The sequence below is a fragment of the Pleurodeles waltl genome, chromosome 1_2, assembly GCF_031143425.1.
Source record: "Pleurodeles waltl isolate 20211129_DDA chromosome 1_2, aPleWal1.hap1.20221129, whole genome shotgun sequence".
NCBI lineage: Eukaryota > Metazoa > Chordata > Amphibia > Caudata > Salamandridae > Pleurodeles > Pleurodeles waltl.
In genome coordinates this window covers 1,335,743,205-1,335,759,839 of record NC_090437.1, presented here as the reverse complement: position 1 = coordinate 1,335,759,839, position 16,635 = coordinate 1,335,743,205, and the positions used below count along the sequence as shown (strand labels likewise).

Genomic DNA, 16,635 nt, shown 5'->3' with positions numbered 1-16,635 from the left:
AATCAGTTTCCCAGGCCATTTGGGGAGACCAGAAACTAGAGAGATACAGACTGGTTATCTGCAATGTGGCCCGACAGTTGTGAGAAATGACAATGCCAGGTGCTGGGAGAGCACCTCTCTCCTCATGGAGAGGACGTAGGTAACTAATATGGACTGGTGTAAAAGTGCAGAAGAGCAGGTCTACTGGGCTGTCCCCACAAATTCCACAGGGCATGGATCACTGGAGGAATGCTTAGATAGTGGATTACTTACCAGTGGAACTAAGGGGCAAGAGCCGGAATAGGGAGGAGGAGTGATAAAGGGTAGGTAGCGAACGAGGCCCAGGTGAAACCCAACTCACTCCCACCTTGGAAGATATATGAGGGCCTGGCCCCCCAACCAGAAGATATATGGCATATATCCTGAGAGCAACCATTCAGTCTCAACCATTAGCCGAAGGAAAAGGCATAGGGGAAGCACCCATGCCTCAATACAGACATATTATGTAATGTACAGTGTCTGTCAGTAACACGTAAGAGTTGTGGTTTGTTATCAGTGAAATTTGTTTGGTTACAGTTTGAGACACACCAAGATGGATAGCCTGCTACATGGGTGGGCCAACATGGGAGGGTTGCGAATCACAAGGGGAGGACATAATGAGAGTGAACACCGCTGTAGGGTATGATGTAAATGTAGGGTGTATGTTGAAAATACCAACTCCTGACCTTCAGGGCCTAGACAATGAAGAAGCAATGAAGCTTTTTTCTCTGCTGTAAGATATGAACCATAAATAATAATGTTATTTGCAAACACCTTTCTCCACTTGGATTATTTTAATGTAGGTTCACCAGGTGATATTAGGAAAATGGTGGAGTAGAAATGTTTTGCATTGTGGAAGCAAGGTAAATGCAAGTGGAATAATGAAAGACATATGGAATAGAACAAAGACAAAAGCCTTGTAAATATTGAAAAGAATCAATACATGGAAAGATTGTGTAAGAAAAGTGAAGGAAAAAAATCTCTCACACTCACATGCACACAATGCAAAATCCTCACCAGTATCCGATAAGATACCCGATAACTGCATTACAATGGAATCATTCAATATACAATCAAATGCAAACATTTTTTAAGACTATCCAGCAGGTGGTAGAGTCATGTGATGAAATAAAAGTAAAAAAATGAGGTGGCTAGTTGCAACACTTACCTTCAGGGTGATCAACACAGACAAGAACTTCCTCTTGTCGCCTACTAACACGGCGTTACTGATGATGGGCACCTCCTTCTTTAGGTCATTCTCAATCGGAACTGGGGCAATGTTCTTTCCTCCTGATGTGATAACCAGTTCTGCAATCAGAGACAAGCACCAATCATATTCGGTTATTCCAAGAAGAATACAGCTCTGAAACGTGTTCAACTATCTTATGCTGAAAATGAGCCATCAGAAAGAAGCTGAGAGCCACCCCAGTCTGTGTGCCATATTTGTTTGCCCCCCTCATCTATTTCCTGTGATAATTCCTAGTGAAGTTCTTCTTTATCAGGTCGGTCCTGGGGATGTCTCATTTAACTCAACCTCCACATGTTTCCATATGTTCTGTGAATTAATCTGGATGTTACATTTCTAATCAAAAATATTAGTCACTAACAATAATTTTTTCTTCTTTTTTTTAGCACAACTCCTTACTTTTTTAATGACCTTTTTGGCATACATAGGTCAAGGAGAAAGATTACTCGTATATGGAACTCCAGCCTTCAATTCCATTAATGATTAGCCCTGTGGCAGGGGGAACTTGTTTGCATTGTAGGAAGAGTTTGTTTAAACTGTTAAGGTAGGACTAGCCTCCATTGTGAATATGCTCTGAGCTTTTACAATTAGTGAAACATGGGTGTTTCTTGAAGGAAACATTCAAGTTCCAGCTCATTGTTAATGCTCCTGTTTGGGCTATGTGCTGTGTGTTTACACTCACAGCTGCAGAAGGCGGCTGAGTCTGTAGTATCCCAGGCCAGGAAAGCCCCTTAGAATTGCAAGTGAGGCAGGGAACAGCTCCTGTCCACTCATCTTGCTGGATGGTCCATCGTTCACATACCTGTGCCTTACTGTCCCACAGTCTAGGAGGAATACACAAAGAGTAACAGCAGGGTCATGTGATCCCACATTAGCAGCAGTCACCAGATGGATAGAAGAAAATGCCAGAATTGTGACTTAAAATTCGACTTTACCATTAGAGAGGATTTCAAATTACAATCCATTTGAGCCAAATGATGACATTTATACCTGTTCCCAATAAAACCTTAGCACTTATTAAATGTAAGAAGGCAACCTAATGTTATCTTGTGGGAGAGGTAGGCATTACAGTAGGTTACTAGCAGGGCATGTAGAATGTAAGAATACATATCACACTTAAATACCTATGTTTGCCATGCCTCAATTTGTATGTTCTCTCCCCTTGGAGATAGGAGTAGTACTTTTCCCTGCTTATGCTCCTGTCAACATCAGGACAGTGTGCACTCTACGGGCGACGTAATGCAATAAATCAACTCTTATGAAATATAATAATTCATGCATTATGTGATAATGCAGTATGTTAACCTTTTGCATTGCAGAGATTCATGTTGAAACATCATTAATGCTGTTTGCAATGTATTGCTCATTTTCAGGACTTTGCTGCAGTATTACAGGGTGTGTTTAGGGTGTGGTCCCTATTCTAAGCCTTTCTAGAATCCATTCCTGCAGCCTGGCTGGGTGTGTCACATGGGCGGGGCCTGGGTCTATTTAAGGGACCCAGCCCAGCTCCATGTGCTCACTATTCAGAGGTCCCGGTGCAGAGCAGCAGCATTTTCCTGAGCTCCTGTTCCGAAGGCCTACCTAGAATTTCCAGGCCCTGTCTTCATTTCCTTGGTGATCTTCAAGCAGGGCGGTAAGGCAGAGGTCGGGTTAGGCCCCCGACGCCGTTTTCAGAAATACTCGAGTTTTGGGCCTTTTGGTTACATCACGTGTGCGATGGTTTTCTTGCCATTTAACTCTTGCAGTTCGGATCAGCAATGCGCGCGATCGTATTTTGGCATTTAAGCCTTGATGGTTGAATCAGCAACAGAGTGCTCGATTCATTCTTGGCATTTAACTCTTGTAGTTCGGATCAGCAGTGTGTGCTATCGTATCTTGGCATTTAAATCTTGATGGTTGAATCGGCAGCAGTGTGCGCGGTTCATTCTTGGCATTTAACGCTTGTAGTTTAGATCGGCAGCGCGATCATTTCTAGACATTGAAATCTTGATACACACTTTTGATTTTTTAAAGTGTATAATAATTCTTAAGCAATTGAATCTTGAAAATCTAGACAAAGTGTATCCTTGCAGTATCATTCATTAGCTTATCACAGTTTATTCCTAAAAACCAGTGTGTTCATTGATTACTGTTATAGTGTGCTTTTGCAGTATCATTCATGAGCCTAACACAGTTTTTTCCTGAAAACTAATGTGTTTATTGATCACTGTTATTAAGTAGTTTCTATTCAAAGAATAACTTGAGTCACTTCAAGGTTCAGAGCCTCAGATTGTATCCTAAAGAAACGCTCATATGAAAGCTTGCATAATCCTTATTTATTTTCCAGGTACTCAGAGTTAATAAGGTTATGATATTTGAAGGCTCTTGATCATTCATGTTATCAGTACATAGCTATCCTGAACAAAGCTTATGAAAGTCAAAGTGTATAATCTGATTACTGTGTTCTTAACTTTTCCTTCCACAGGTCTCCTTCCCCGCTCTTCCCAACCTAAAACCCCTTCCCCCACTTGGCCATTCTTTAACTCTGTGCTATAACGGCAAGTAGAGTTTGGAGCTGCCAGGAGGTGGACATATTGGGAACAGGCGCAATCCCCGAGGATCCAGACTCCCTGACAGAATAGTGAGCCCACAAATTTTTAATCCTCCTGGTTTGCGCTAGGTTGTCAAGATGGCCACATTGGATGAGCTAGTTAAAGTAATTACGCAGCTCCAATCAGATGTAGTAGCATCTAAAGATATAGCAACCAGTCTGGCAGAGCGAGTGAGTCAGTTGCAAGACAGAGTAGAAAAGAAGGAGCAAGGTCCTCTGGGTGCAGGTTGGTTTTGTCCTCCTACTCCAGGTTCAGGAGGAAATCCTCCAACTAACATTTCCCTCACAGTTCCCTCAGCCATTCCTTTGGCTCCTCCAGAAAGGTTTTCAGGTGATCCTCAGAAAGCACAATCTTTTTTGACTCAAGTAGAATTGCATTTCACCTGTCGACCAAACACCTTCCCTGATGCCCATTTTAGGGTGGCCTTCCTGCTATCCTATTTGACTGGAGACGCGGCCATTTGGGCAATTCCTCCTGTGCATAAAGACAGTCCACTGCTTTATAATTGGAGAAACTTTGGGAATTTGAAAGAGTATTTGATCGAAGAACTGTCACTTTATCCGCAGACCGATAACTGCTAGAATTGCGACAAGGCAATAAAGACTTGGTTTCGTACTTGGCTAGCTTTAATCGTCTGATAGCAGAAACATCTTGGCCTGAAGAAAAACAAGCAGCCCTGTTTTATCAAGGACTCAAAGATGAGTTAAAAGACATTCTTGCTCAGATCGATCCTCAACCCACGGATTGTCAAGATTTGATAAATCTTGTTTTAAGACTAGACCATCGTCTTTCTGAACAACAAGGAACATGAAAAAAGACTGAGAAACATTCCTGGCGTGTTCATGAATGCAGAGAATCACGACTTCAGAAAGAGCATAATCATGAACCAATAGAAATTGGAACCATCCGGCGGCCCTTGACGAAAGAAGAAAAAGATCTACGTAGAAAGAACGGTCAGTGCCTATACTGTGGTAGAAAGGGTCACTTCGTCAAAGAATGTACAGGAAAACCAAAAGGCAGCCAAATCTCCACCAAGAAAGTGGCAGCTAACGTACAAATGGAGCCGGAATTCTAGAACACCCAAGGAGTAAATAAGGGTTGCTCTTGGGTGTAACTATGGAACCTTCACAATCAAGACATCTCAAGCTAGACTTAGAAGGGCTAGTAAAAAAGAAGAGTTATCTAAAGAAAGCCTTAGTCGACTCAGGGGCTACTGGCAACTTTATTGCTGCACAATTGGTTCAAACATGGGGGATCCCATGTAAGAAAAAGATAACACCAGAAATATTACAGGCCGTAGATGGAAAGCTCCTAGATGGAGGTCCAGTGACTCTACAGACCCTCCCCTTATCTGTGATCTGCAAAGGGGGGAATCAAGATACCAAACATGTAGAACACGTAGAAACCTAATCTTTAACGTCATCCATGCTCCTCAGTATGGGATCATCCTTGGAATGTCGTGGTTAAGTCACCATAACCCTGTAATAAACTGGCACGAGAGAAAAATCATGTTTTCTTCACTCATGTGTAAAGAAAAGTGTCTACAGACAGCGAGAGTCACAGTTCCTCAAAAAACTCACATAGGCACAGCCGCTGAAAAAAATGTAACGTTACCCAGGAAGTATACATCTTTCTTAGACGTCTTTGATGAAAAAGAAGCAGAAACTTTGCCACCTCATAGACCCTATGACTGTCAAATTGATCTGACTCCTGGTGATACACTCCCTATTTGTCGTGTGTACGCCCTGTCAGAACACGAAAACCAACACCTGAGAAAATACTTAGATCAATTTCTAGCTAATGGATTCATTCGTCCCTCTAAGTCTCCTGCAGCATCTCCTCTTTTTTTTGTCCCAAAGGCTAATGGGGATCTTCAACTCTGTATAGACTACAGAGGATTGAATAAAATCACAGTAAAAAACAAATACCCATTACCCTTGATTCCTGTCTTGTTGGAACAAGTTAAAAACCCCTAAATCTACACCAAGTTAGACCTAAGAGGTGCTTACCACTTAGTCAGAATAAGAGAAGGCGACAAATGGAAGACTGCCTTTAAAACTCAATATGGTCTATTTGAACACACAGTCATGCCCTTTGCACTTTGTAATGCACCAGCTGCGTTCCAATTTTTTTTTTAATGATGTCCTCAGAGAATTTCTAGATATATTTGAAATAGTCTATATCGATGATATTCTAATCTATTCAGATAATGAAGGTGAGCATGTACAACATGTCAAGAAGATTCTCATTGTTCTTTGAAAACATCATCTATATTGCAAATTAACTAAATGTGAATTTCATGTTACCACCGTTTAATTTTTAGGGGTCATTCTTACCCCTAAAGGCATGGTCATGGCAGAAAGAAAAGTACAAGCAGTATCTGACTGGCCAATTCCAAAGACTGTTCGAGATGTTCAATGCTTCCTATGCTTTGCAAACTTCTATCGCAGGTTCATAGATCATTTCTCACAGATGGTGGCACCAATCACCAAGCTATTACGAAAGAAAGAACCATTTGTATGGTCTCCAGAAGCTGACAAAGCTTTTTCCACCTTAAAGGAAGCTTTCTCCACTGCCCCAGTCTTGACTCACCCAGACACTGAACGTCCGTTTGTAGTGGAAGCAAATGCTTCAGATGTGGCAATTGGCGCAGTGTTATCACAATGTAGTAAAGATACTGGTCAGCTACACCCCGTAGCCTACCTGTCTCGAAAACTAAACGAAGCTGAATGAAACTATGTCATCGCTAAGTAAGAGCTTTTAGCAATCCGTGATGCCTTCAAAGAGTGGAGACACTATTTGCTAGGTGCCAAGTACACTATCACAGTATACACAGATCATCGCAATCTTCAGTTCATGAGCTCAGCTAGGCTTTTGACTCCTCGACAATTGCATTGGATGTTGTTTTTTGCTGAGTTTGATTTTGTGGTAACCTTCCGTCCCAGTAAAGACAATTGCAAAGCGGATGCTTTGTCCAGACAAGATTCCACCATGTTACCCGCAATCCAGCCTCCACGAGCTATCATTGCCCCAGACAAAATCCTCTGTATCATCAAAACCGAAGACTTTTTTGAAGAGATTCGTAACTCTTTTACCATTGAGAAATGGCAGAGCTGGGCTCAAGCAGATCCCAAAAGATAAATCAAACAAGGCATACCTTTTCATGATGCATGTTTATTTGTTCCAACTACCGAGTTACCCAAAACTAGAGTTTCACTGGTTGCATGTCATACCTACGGCAGGTCATCCAGGTATTCCTAAGACTCTTGGACTAATACAACAATATGTTTGGTGGCCTACTTTGTCAAAAGACGTCAAACAAATGGTAGATAATTGCAAAGTTTGTGTTTGCATCAAGAAAAGTCACTCAAAACCAAAAGGGTTGTTACATTCTCTCCCAACTCCACTCCGACCTTGGGAACACATATCATTAGACTTTATTACAGTATTGGCAGTTGTTCAATCTCACTCAGTAATCCTGGTGGTAGTAGATAGTCTCACTAAGTACGCACATTTCATTGCTTGCAGGAAATTGCCTACCTCCAGTGAATTGGCAACAATACTGTTAAATCAAGTAGTCCTTGATCACGGATTACCAAAAGTGATCCTCTCAGATCGAGGGTCACAATTTGCCTCTAACTTCTGGAAGACGTGGTGCAAAACACCACAAGTTACATCTACACTATCTACCAGTCATCATCCTCAAACAGATGGCCAAACTGAGAGTCTTAATCAGACATTGAAACAATATCTGCGTGCTTACGCTGAGAAAGCACTTCATTCTTGGAAATCAATGCTTTGGTTAGCTGAACTGGCCTACAATAACTCGTATCATACTTCCACTGGTGCAACGCCCTTTTTTGGTCTATTTGGCTACCATCCTGCTACTTTGCCAAACACAATTCCACAAGAAAGTTCACTTACACCAGCAGTGTCAGAAACAATATGACAACTCCATCAAACCCAGAAACAAATCCATCAACACAAAGATAAAGCAAAACAAATGTATAAAAAATATTATGACAAAAAACATAGTAAAGGACCACAATATAAGCCAGGAGACAGAGTGTGGCTTTCCACACGCCATATTGATTTCAAGAAAAAACGTATGTTTAATCCCAAATATATAGGCCCTCACACAGTCATTCAGCAGATCAATCCAGTAACATATAAGCTGCAGTTACCAAAATCACTACGTATTCATCCAGTATTTCATACTTCTCTCCTGAAAAGAGCAGTCCAAAAAAACAGCTCACAACCAGCTCTAGTTCTAGTACAGGGAGGACTGGAATACGAAGTAAAACAGGTTCTGGATTCAAAACTTAGAGGTCGTAATCTCTGGTATCTAATATCTTGGAAAGACAATTCATGGGTCGCTGCATCTGACATTCATGCTCCACGACTAGTGCAACGTTTGTATTGCCCAAGTCCAGACAAACCAGGCCCTAGAGCGCGTTCTGGAGGGGGGAGTACTGTCAACATCAGGACAGTGCGCGCTCTACGGGTGACGTAATGCAATAAACCAACTCTTATGAAATGTAAAAATTCATGCATTATGTGTTAATGCAGTATGTTAACCTTTTGCATTGCAGAGATTCATGTTGAAACATCATTGCTGTTTGCAATGTATTGCTAATTTTCAGGACTTTGCTGCAGTATTACAGGGTGTGGTTATGGTGTGGTCCCTATTCTAAGCCTTTCTAAAATCCCTTCCTGCAGCCTGGCTGGGTGTGTCACGTGGGCAGGACCTGGGTCTATTTAAGGGACCCAGCGCAGCTCCACGTGCTCACTATTCAGAGGTTCCGGTGCAGAGCAGCAGCATTTTCCTGAGCTCCTGTTCCGAAGGCCTACCAAGGATTTCCAGGCCCTGTCTTCATTTCCTTGGTGATCTTCAAGCAGGGCGGTAAGGCGGAGGTCAGGTTAGGCCCCCGACTCCGTTTTCAGAAATACTCGAGTTTTGGGCCTTTTGGTTACATTGCGTGTGCGCTGGTTTTCTTGCCATTTAACTCTTGCAGTTCGGATCGGCAATGCGCGCGATCGTATTTTGGCAGTTAAACCTTGATGGTTGAATCGGCAACAGAATGCTCGATTCATTCTTGGCATTTAACTCTTGCAGTTCGGACCAGCACTGTGCGCGATCGTATTTTGGCATTTACATCTTGATGGTTGAATCGGAAACAGAGTGCTCGATTGATTCTTAGCATTTAACTCTTGCAGTTCGGATCGGCAGTGTGCGTGATCGTATCTTGGCATTTAAACCTTGATGGTTGAATCGACAACAGAGTGCTCGATTCATTCTTGGCATTTAACTCTTGCAGTTCAGATCAGCAGTGTGCACAATCTTATTTTGGCATTTAAACCTTGATGGTTGAATCGGCAACAGTGTGCATGATTCATTCGAGGCATTTAACTCTCGCAGTTCAGATCGGCAGTGTGCGCGATCGTATCCTGGCACTTAATCCTTGATGGTTGAATCGGCAGCAGTGTGCACGATTCATTCTCGGCTTTTAACTTTCACAGTTCAGATCAGCAGTGTGCGCGATCGTATCCTGGCATTTAAACTTTGATGGCTGAATCGGCAGCAGTGTGTGTGATTCATTCTTGGCATTTAACGCTTGTAGTTCAGATCAGCAGTGCGTGCGGTCATGTTTTGACATTTGAACTTTGATGATCGAATCAGCAGCAGTGTGCGCGATTCATTTTTGGCCATTAAAACTTGCAACTCAGATCGGCAGAGTGCGCAATTGTATTTTGACATTTAGATCCTGATGGTTGAATCAGTGGCAGAGTGCGTGATTCATTCTTGGCATTTAACCCTTGTGTTTCAGATCGGTGGAAAGTGCAATCATTTCTAGACATTGAAATCTTGATACACAATTTTGATATTTAAAGTGTATAATAATTCTTAAGCATTTGAATCTTGAAAATCTAGACAAAGTGTGTCCTTGCAGTATCATTCATGAGCTTATCACAGTTTATTCCTGAAAACCAATGTGTTCATTGATCACTGTTATAGTGTGCCTTTGCAGTATCATTCATGAGCCTAACACAGTTTATTCCTGAAAACGAATGTGTTTATTGATCTCTGTTATTAAGTAGTTTCTATTCAAAGAATAACTTGAGTCACTTCAAGGTTCAGAGCCTCAGATTGTGGGGCATATTTATACTCCGTTTGCGCCGAAATTGCGTCGTTTTTTTTGACGCAATTTCGACGCAAAACTAACGCCAACTAACGCCATATTTATACTATGGCGTTAGAGGCGAATAGCGCCAAAGTTCCCGGAATGTGCGTCATTTTTTAGCGTGAACCCCTTCCTTGCGTTAATGATATGCAAGGGAGGCGTTCCCGTCTAAAAAATGACTCCCAGGCCTTTACATGGTATTTATACTCCCGGGCAAAAGAGACGCCCGGGAGTGGGCGTGGCTAAAAACGGCGCATTTGCGCCGCTTTTTAACGCCTGGGTCAGGCATGGCGTTAAGGGACAAGTGGGCTCAAAATGAGCCCAGAGTGCCCTCCCCTGCCCCCAGGGACCCCCCCTGCCACCCTTGCCCACCCCAGGAGGACACCCAAGGCTGGAGGGACCCACCCCAGGGACATTCAGGTAAGTATTTTTTTTAATTTTTTTTAATAATTTTTTGTGGCATAGGGGGGCCTGATTTGTGCCCCCCTACATGCCACTATGCCCAATGACCATGCCCAGGGGACAGAAGTCCCCTGGGCATGGCCATTGGGCAAGGGGGCATGACTCCTATCTTTACAATGATAGGAGTCATGTTGATGGGGGATGGGCGTCGAAAATAAATGGCGCAAGTCGGGTTACGACGATTTTTTCGACGTAACCTGACTTGCCCCATTTTAAGACGCCCATGCGCCATTTTCCCCCTACGCCGGCGCTGCCTGGTGTACGTGGTTTTTCTCGCGCACACCAGGCAGCGCCGGTCTGCTTGCGCCGGCTAACGCCATTCAATAAATACGGCGCCGCTAAAAAATGACGCACATTCCGGGAACTTTGGCGCTATTCGCCTCTAACGCCATAGTATAAATATGGCGTTAGTTGGCGTTAGTTTAGCGTCGAATTTGCGTCGAAAAAAACGACGCAAATTCGGCGCAAACGGAGTATAAATACGGCCCAATGTGTATAATCTGATTATTGTGTTCTTAACTTTTCCTTCCACAGGTCTCCTTCCCCGCTGTTCCCAACCTAAAACCCCATCCCCCACTTGGCCATTCTTTAACTCTGTGCTATAACGGCTAGTAGAGTTTGGAGCTGCCAAGAGGTGGTCATATTGGGAACAGGCACAATCCCCAAGGATCCGGACTCCCTGACAGCTCCCTAGTAGAAAAGCAACTAGTAGTGGATTCTTCAATTTCTCTTTACACCTTTAAGAAATTGCATTGTTGATTGACTAGGGTGTAAGTCCTGGTCACGCACCAACCACAATCATTGTCAGGGTGAACTACAAACCAACCTCAAATTAATCTGTGCTCAGCCCCTAGTAGCTTGGCACAGAGCAGTAAGGCAGTGTGTAAAGTATTTGTGCAACACTTCAAACAGTAATAAAGTGGACACACATCAGTAGAACCATAGATGATCACTTTTAAAGATTTTAGTGAAAATAGTGCCAAAAAGCACAAAGCGCCAACTGTCGCTGTCTGGTCACGCCAGACCAGGACAAAGTCATGAGTTCGGGCCAACCGCGATGCAGGATAGGCTGGCTGCAGGGACCCAGTTAGGCCCGCTGACAAAACACCTTATATCCTGGTCTGCGGAACATAGCAAGGATCCGCGTCGAAGATGCGTTGTGCAGCTGAAGCGATGTGTTGGCAAGGTTGTGGTATGAGTTACTGTGTCATCATTGAGGGTCCCGTTGACAAGGTCTTGTGATGGGAACGCCAGCATCAAGGATGCGTCGCACAATCGTCGTGAAGCATCACTTCTGAAGAGCTGCGAGGCTGCAATGCAGAGTCTGTCATCATTCTCGAGGCTGCTGTCAATGAGGGATTGCCTGTGCTGAGGATGCTTCGTGCAGTGGCAGTGTCCGAAGAGGTTGCAGGCTGTTGTGGCAATGCAGGTTTTTAAAATGGGTCCAGTCCTTGCAGAAGTGATGTGTTGGTTCTGCCTGGGTTGCGTTGAGCAGCAGAGGAAATGCACTGGTTCCCCCTCCACATAGGCTGCTAAGCACCTTAGGCCCACTTCCAAAGATTCAGGACTGAGGTGGCAACACTTGGCAGGGTTGACTACCAGACGCAGGGTTGTTGGAACACTGTTATGCCCTTGATGCTTCAGATCAGGGAGCCTGCCAACCAACCCTTGAAGTCACTCTGGGGTTCGGGGTGCAGGAGATGCAGGTCCAGTCTGTCTCACCTAAGCAAGAGGGCAGCTGGCCAGCACAGCAGGACAGTAGGTCATTAGAGCAGCGTTCCAGCAGCGTGGCGGTCCTCTCAACAGCACAGCAGCTCTTCGTCTTGGCAGATTACCCACAGGTCCAGAAGTGTACTGAAGAGTAGGTGTCTGAGGCCCAGTATTTACACCCAGCTGCATCTTTTAAGTGAGGAGAAGTTTCTAAAAGCAGACTTTTGTAGTGCACAGGTGCCCTGCCTTTCTGATCCTGGCTTCAGACTAATTACAGGGGGTATGCAGCCTTTTGTGTGAAGGCATGACACAGCCTATTCATGTCTAAGTGGGGCTGTGCCCAGTTCCTTCCTCCCATCCTCGCGATGACCCAGGCACACCTAGTCTCCCGATTGTGTGTGGCTGTCTAGGAGGAATGCACAAGCCCCAACTTTCAGCTGCACCCAGTCATGTGATCCAGAGACAGGCTGCAGGCACCAAATGGCTAAAGCATGAAAATGCCAACTTGCTAAAAGTGGTATTTTCAAACTTGTAATTTAAATCCTATCTTGTGGTGCAGTCGGATTTAAACTTGTAATTTAAATTTTAAATCCGACTGCACCACAAGATAGGATTTTTCATTACAATTTCAAAAACACCAAACCTAAACTGACTACCTGCTCCCAAATTTTATGTAATAAGGTAACTCATGTGTTATCCTGTAAGAGAGGTAGGCCTTACAGTAGTGAAAAACAAATGTAAGTGTTTTTCACTACTAGGACATGTAAACTTAAAAGTGCATGTCCTAATTCTTAAATATATTGCCCCCTAACATCTGGGCTGTCCGGGGTCTACTCAATGGGTGACATACCTGCATTAAGAAGGAATGTTTGGGCCTGCCAAAAGGTTTATTTTGCCAGGTTGGAATAGCAGTTAAAATGGCAAACAGAGGCTGCAATAGCAAGCCTGAGACATGTTGAATGTACTACTGAATTGGGTGGCACGAACAGTGCTGTAGGCCCACCAGTAGCATGTAATTTACTGTCCCTGGGCACAGGTAGTGCCACTGTACTAGGGACTTACAAGTCAATGTAAATTAAATGTGCCAATTGGCTATGAGCCAACTCCACCATGTTTAAGGAGAGAGCACAAGCCCTTTAGCACTGGTTAGCTGTGGTAAAATACGCAGAGTACTACACACCAACAAAAACAGGTTTGGAAAGCAGGAGGGTGAGGGCAAAACGTTTGGGGATGACTCTGCAGAAAGGGTAAAGTCCAACACCATCTATGTACTGCCTTCTAAGTTGTGTTCGAACAACCATCTTTTGGCCCTCTGCAATGTAATTTATCAATTCTGTGCAGTGCCTAAATTTGTGGAGCTTTAGCAGCTGTGTATAGGGCATCAAAACAGGCCAAGGCCCAATTCCATTGGTTCTAGCAAGAGGAAGGTACTATGCCAGTGATAGGTTGAGTGTTTACCTTAATGCATCCATTGCTAGTGATTTTTGTGTTTTTATTTCAGTTTCTGTTGAATATTACCATTCAATGGGAAGGGAAAAATGCATGCCATTGAAACTGATGGAAGAGCAGAAAGTAAAGGCAGTCCTGCGGTCCATTTAGTATAAAAGAATAGTTACTCTTAGAAAGCCAGGAAGAACATCCATCTAAGGAGATGAACTGTGACTGAAAGCAGACAATGGCCCTCATTATGAACACGGCAGTAAACACCGTCGACCGTCATGGCGACGGCGAAAAGATGACGGCCATTGGCGGTGAACAGAAACCCGCCATATAAAGAATCAAAAATCTGAATCCGACAAAAATCACCCTTCCACCAGACACCGCCAGGATCTTGTTGGTGGAAATGCTGGACCTCCCACCCCGCCACTGCCGAGCACACCAACACCCCGCACTCCAAATAATGATGCACAAATCACCGTGACGGTCAGAGGAAGCCGAACGACCATTGGCGGTGCAGACCGCCACGGGCGGCAAGTGGACCCAGCAGTAAGAAGTGCACACATTGGATAAGTTAGAAACCCACACACCTGACATATGTCCACAACACTATAAAACACTCACAGACACACCTCACAATCCTTTGCAACAAAAGTAGGCCAACTAAGACAGAGAACACCAGAAGCAGACACCAAATGCCACAATCCACCCTCACCTAGATTCACACAAGACACCATTCCCAACACTCACCATGGCATCCCCCAAACACCCACGCTTTACAGAAAGGGAGCTAAGGACCATAGTGGACGAGATCCTGAAGGTCAAGCCACAACTATTTGGGGCACAGCTGCAGCACACACCCATTGCTAGGAAGATGGAGCTATGGCAGACAATAGTCATCCAGGCACAAGGGACGACATGCGCAAGAGATGGAACGACCTGCGAGGGAAGGTCAGGGCCATGGCATCTAGGCACCACATTGCAGTCCAGAAGAATGGGGAAGGACATCCACCAACACCACCCGACTACACTGACGGGGAGGAAAAGGTACTGGCCATCCTGCATCCTGAGGGCCTCACTTGACTCACTGGAGGAATGGACTCAGGTAAGTCGTCTACAATTACCCCATATCCATTACACCTGTAATGCATGCACCACCCCACCCCTCTAACACCCACCAGGACCACTACCCCACCCAGCCCACAAGCACTTAATCCAGTCCCCCTGCATGCCCACAAACCCACTAACAGGCCCACATCCCTCTCCCTGTGCACAGCCACCCACCCCTGCAAGGAAACACAATGGCCCATAACACCCACAATGCACCTCCACATCCTAAGCTGAAAGCAATGCTAACCTCACCAAAGCATCTTTCATGGCCCCAAAGTGTGTAAGCTGCACAAACCCACTGAGGCCTAAGCACCCCATCCGACCATGCTAATGTAACAGACATGTCTATTTCCCCCAACAGGCACCACTACCCATGCCACCCTGACGGACAGAACAAGGAGTGGCAGTGCCCCACAGGGAGACGGAGGCACCTATCAGGGCACTGGGGATGGAACCCTGGACACTGACGATCAGCCTGGCCCATCACACAGTCCTGGATTGTCACCATCGTGCAGCCCCACCCAGGATACCACTGACACCCCTACCACCCAGCCAATAACATCAGCCCAGGGCAACCGCCCACACACCTGTGTATCCAGGCCACAGACTGGTGGAACACAAGTACAGAGGCCACAGTCACTCCCTACCACCAGGCAGGAAGACGATGGCCCCAGTACAAGTGGTACCGCCAGACCTGTGCAGGGGACACAGGCATAGGGGGCTAGGCCCAGTGGGAGGGCATCAGTGGTTCAGGGGGGAGACCACAGGATGGATGCTGCAGCCCATGACGTGATTTCGGAGTTCCTGGACATATCGGCCCAGATAGTATCCACCCTGGAGCAGAGACAGAGGATGCAGCAAGCACATCACCAAGAGGCCATGGAGCAGTGGAAACTACACAATGCCACAATGGCCAGCATAGCAGTTGCGCTGCTGAAGCTTGTGCAAACACGTCCTGAAGCCCACATAGAACAGGAACCCCCCACTACAACACAGGCTACAGACCGGACAACAAGAGCATCAGCAGCAACTTCACATGTTCCACCCTCTGAGGACACACAGGGGACATCCATCTCAACCCCTACAGGCCAACAACAGGCGCCCAAACGGACCCTCAGGCCAAGATATGGCACAGGAACACCTGCCAAGAACAAGGCCTCCTCTAAGAAGTGACTCTGCCAAAAACTGTCCTCCAAGTGTCCCATTTAATCAACCACCAAGCAGTGCTACAAATAATACAAACTCATGTAAGCATGGATGGACCTACCAATACTGCCAACAATGCTGCCACCATGTTGCCATATTGGACAACTAACGTTAGCCCACTTCCATCACTGTAATCTGCACAATTTAATCCCTGCACCAAATAAAACACATTTTCACCAGTTGCAATGTCCCCTGTCATTAAGTTTGAACAAAGTGAAGTATGGATGCAACTGGTTGATGACTCCTTTATTGGTATCTGAGTAGCATGAAAAGCACAACACGCCTTACATGTTGTTGTGCCTACATATGTGTTGAAATAATTGACTAAATTGTAATCTGTCCTATGCAGACCTGGTCACAGTGGCAATTAGTATTGACCCAACACCCCCCTAGTGACAAGGCACAATGACTGTATGATGCACAGACACCAGTCTCATCCAATTGTCCCACAAAGTTACTGGAAGTAGAGTTGTATCAGTTGAGTCCTTGAATTTACATCTTCCCCTTCCTCATCATCACCATCACTCTCATCCCCTCTCTGAGGAAGCTGGTCTGGATATACAGCACCCTCCTCCTCCAAGAGGGGGATATAATTTCTCACAGCCACGTTGTGCAGCATGCAGCAGGCCACCACTATTCACACACCTTTTCAGGCCCATAGGCCAGGGAACTG

The 16,635-nt window shown here is 45.0% G+C and overlaps 1 protein-coding gene across 2 annotated transcripts in view; it reads right to left on the bottom strand.

The window, feature by feature from the left end:
• Positions 1-16,635, bottom strand: part of LOC138251898 (long-chain-fatty-acid--CoA ligase ACSBG2-like) — a 239,873-nt gene that overhangs the window by 61,435 nt on the left and 161,803 nt on the right. For both annotated transcript variants that reach the window (XM_069205688.1, XM_069205689.1), the window contains exon 11: positions 1,187-1,326. In XM_069205688.1, the coding sequence (XP_069061789.1) occupies positions 1,187-1,326 (140 nt within the window). The remainder of the gene's footprint in view (positions 1-1,186; positions 1,327-16,635) is intronic.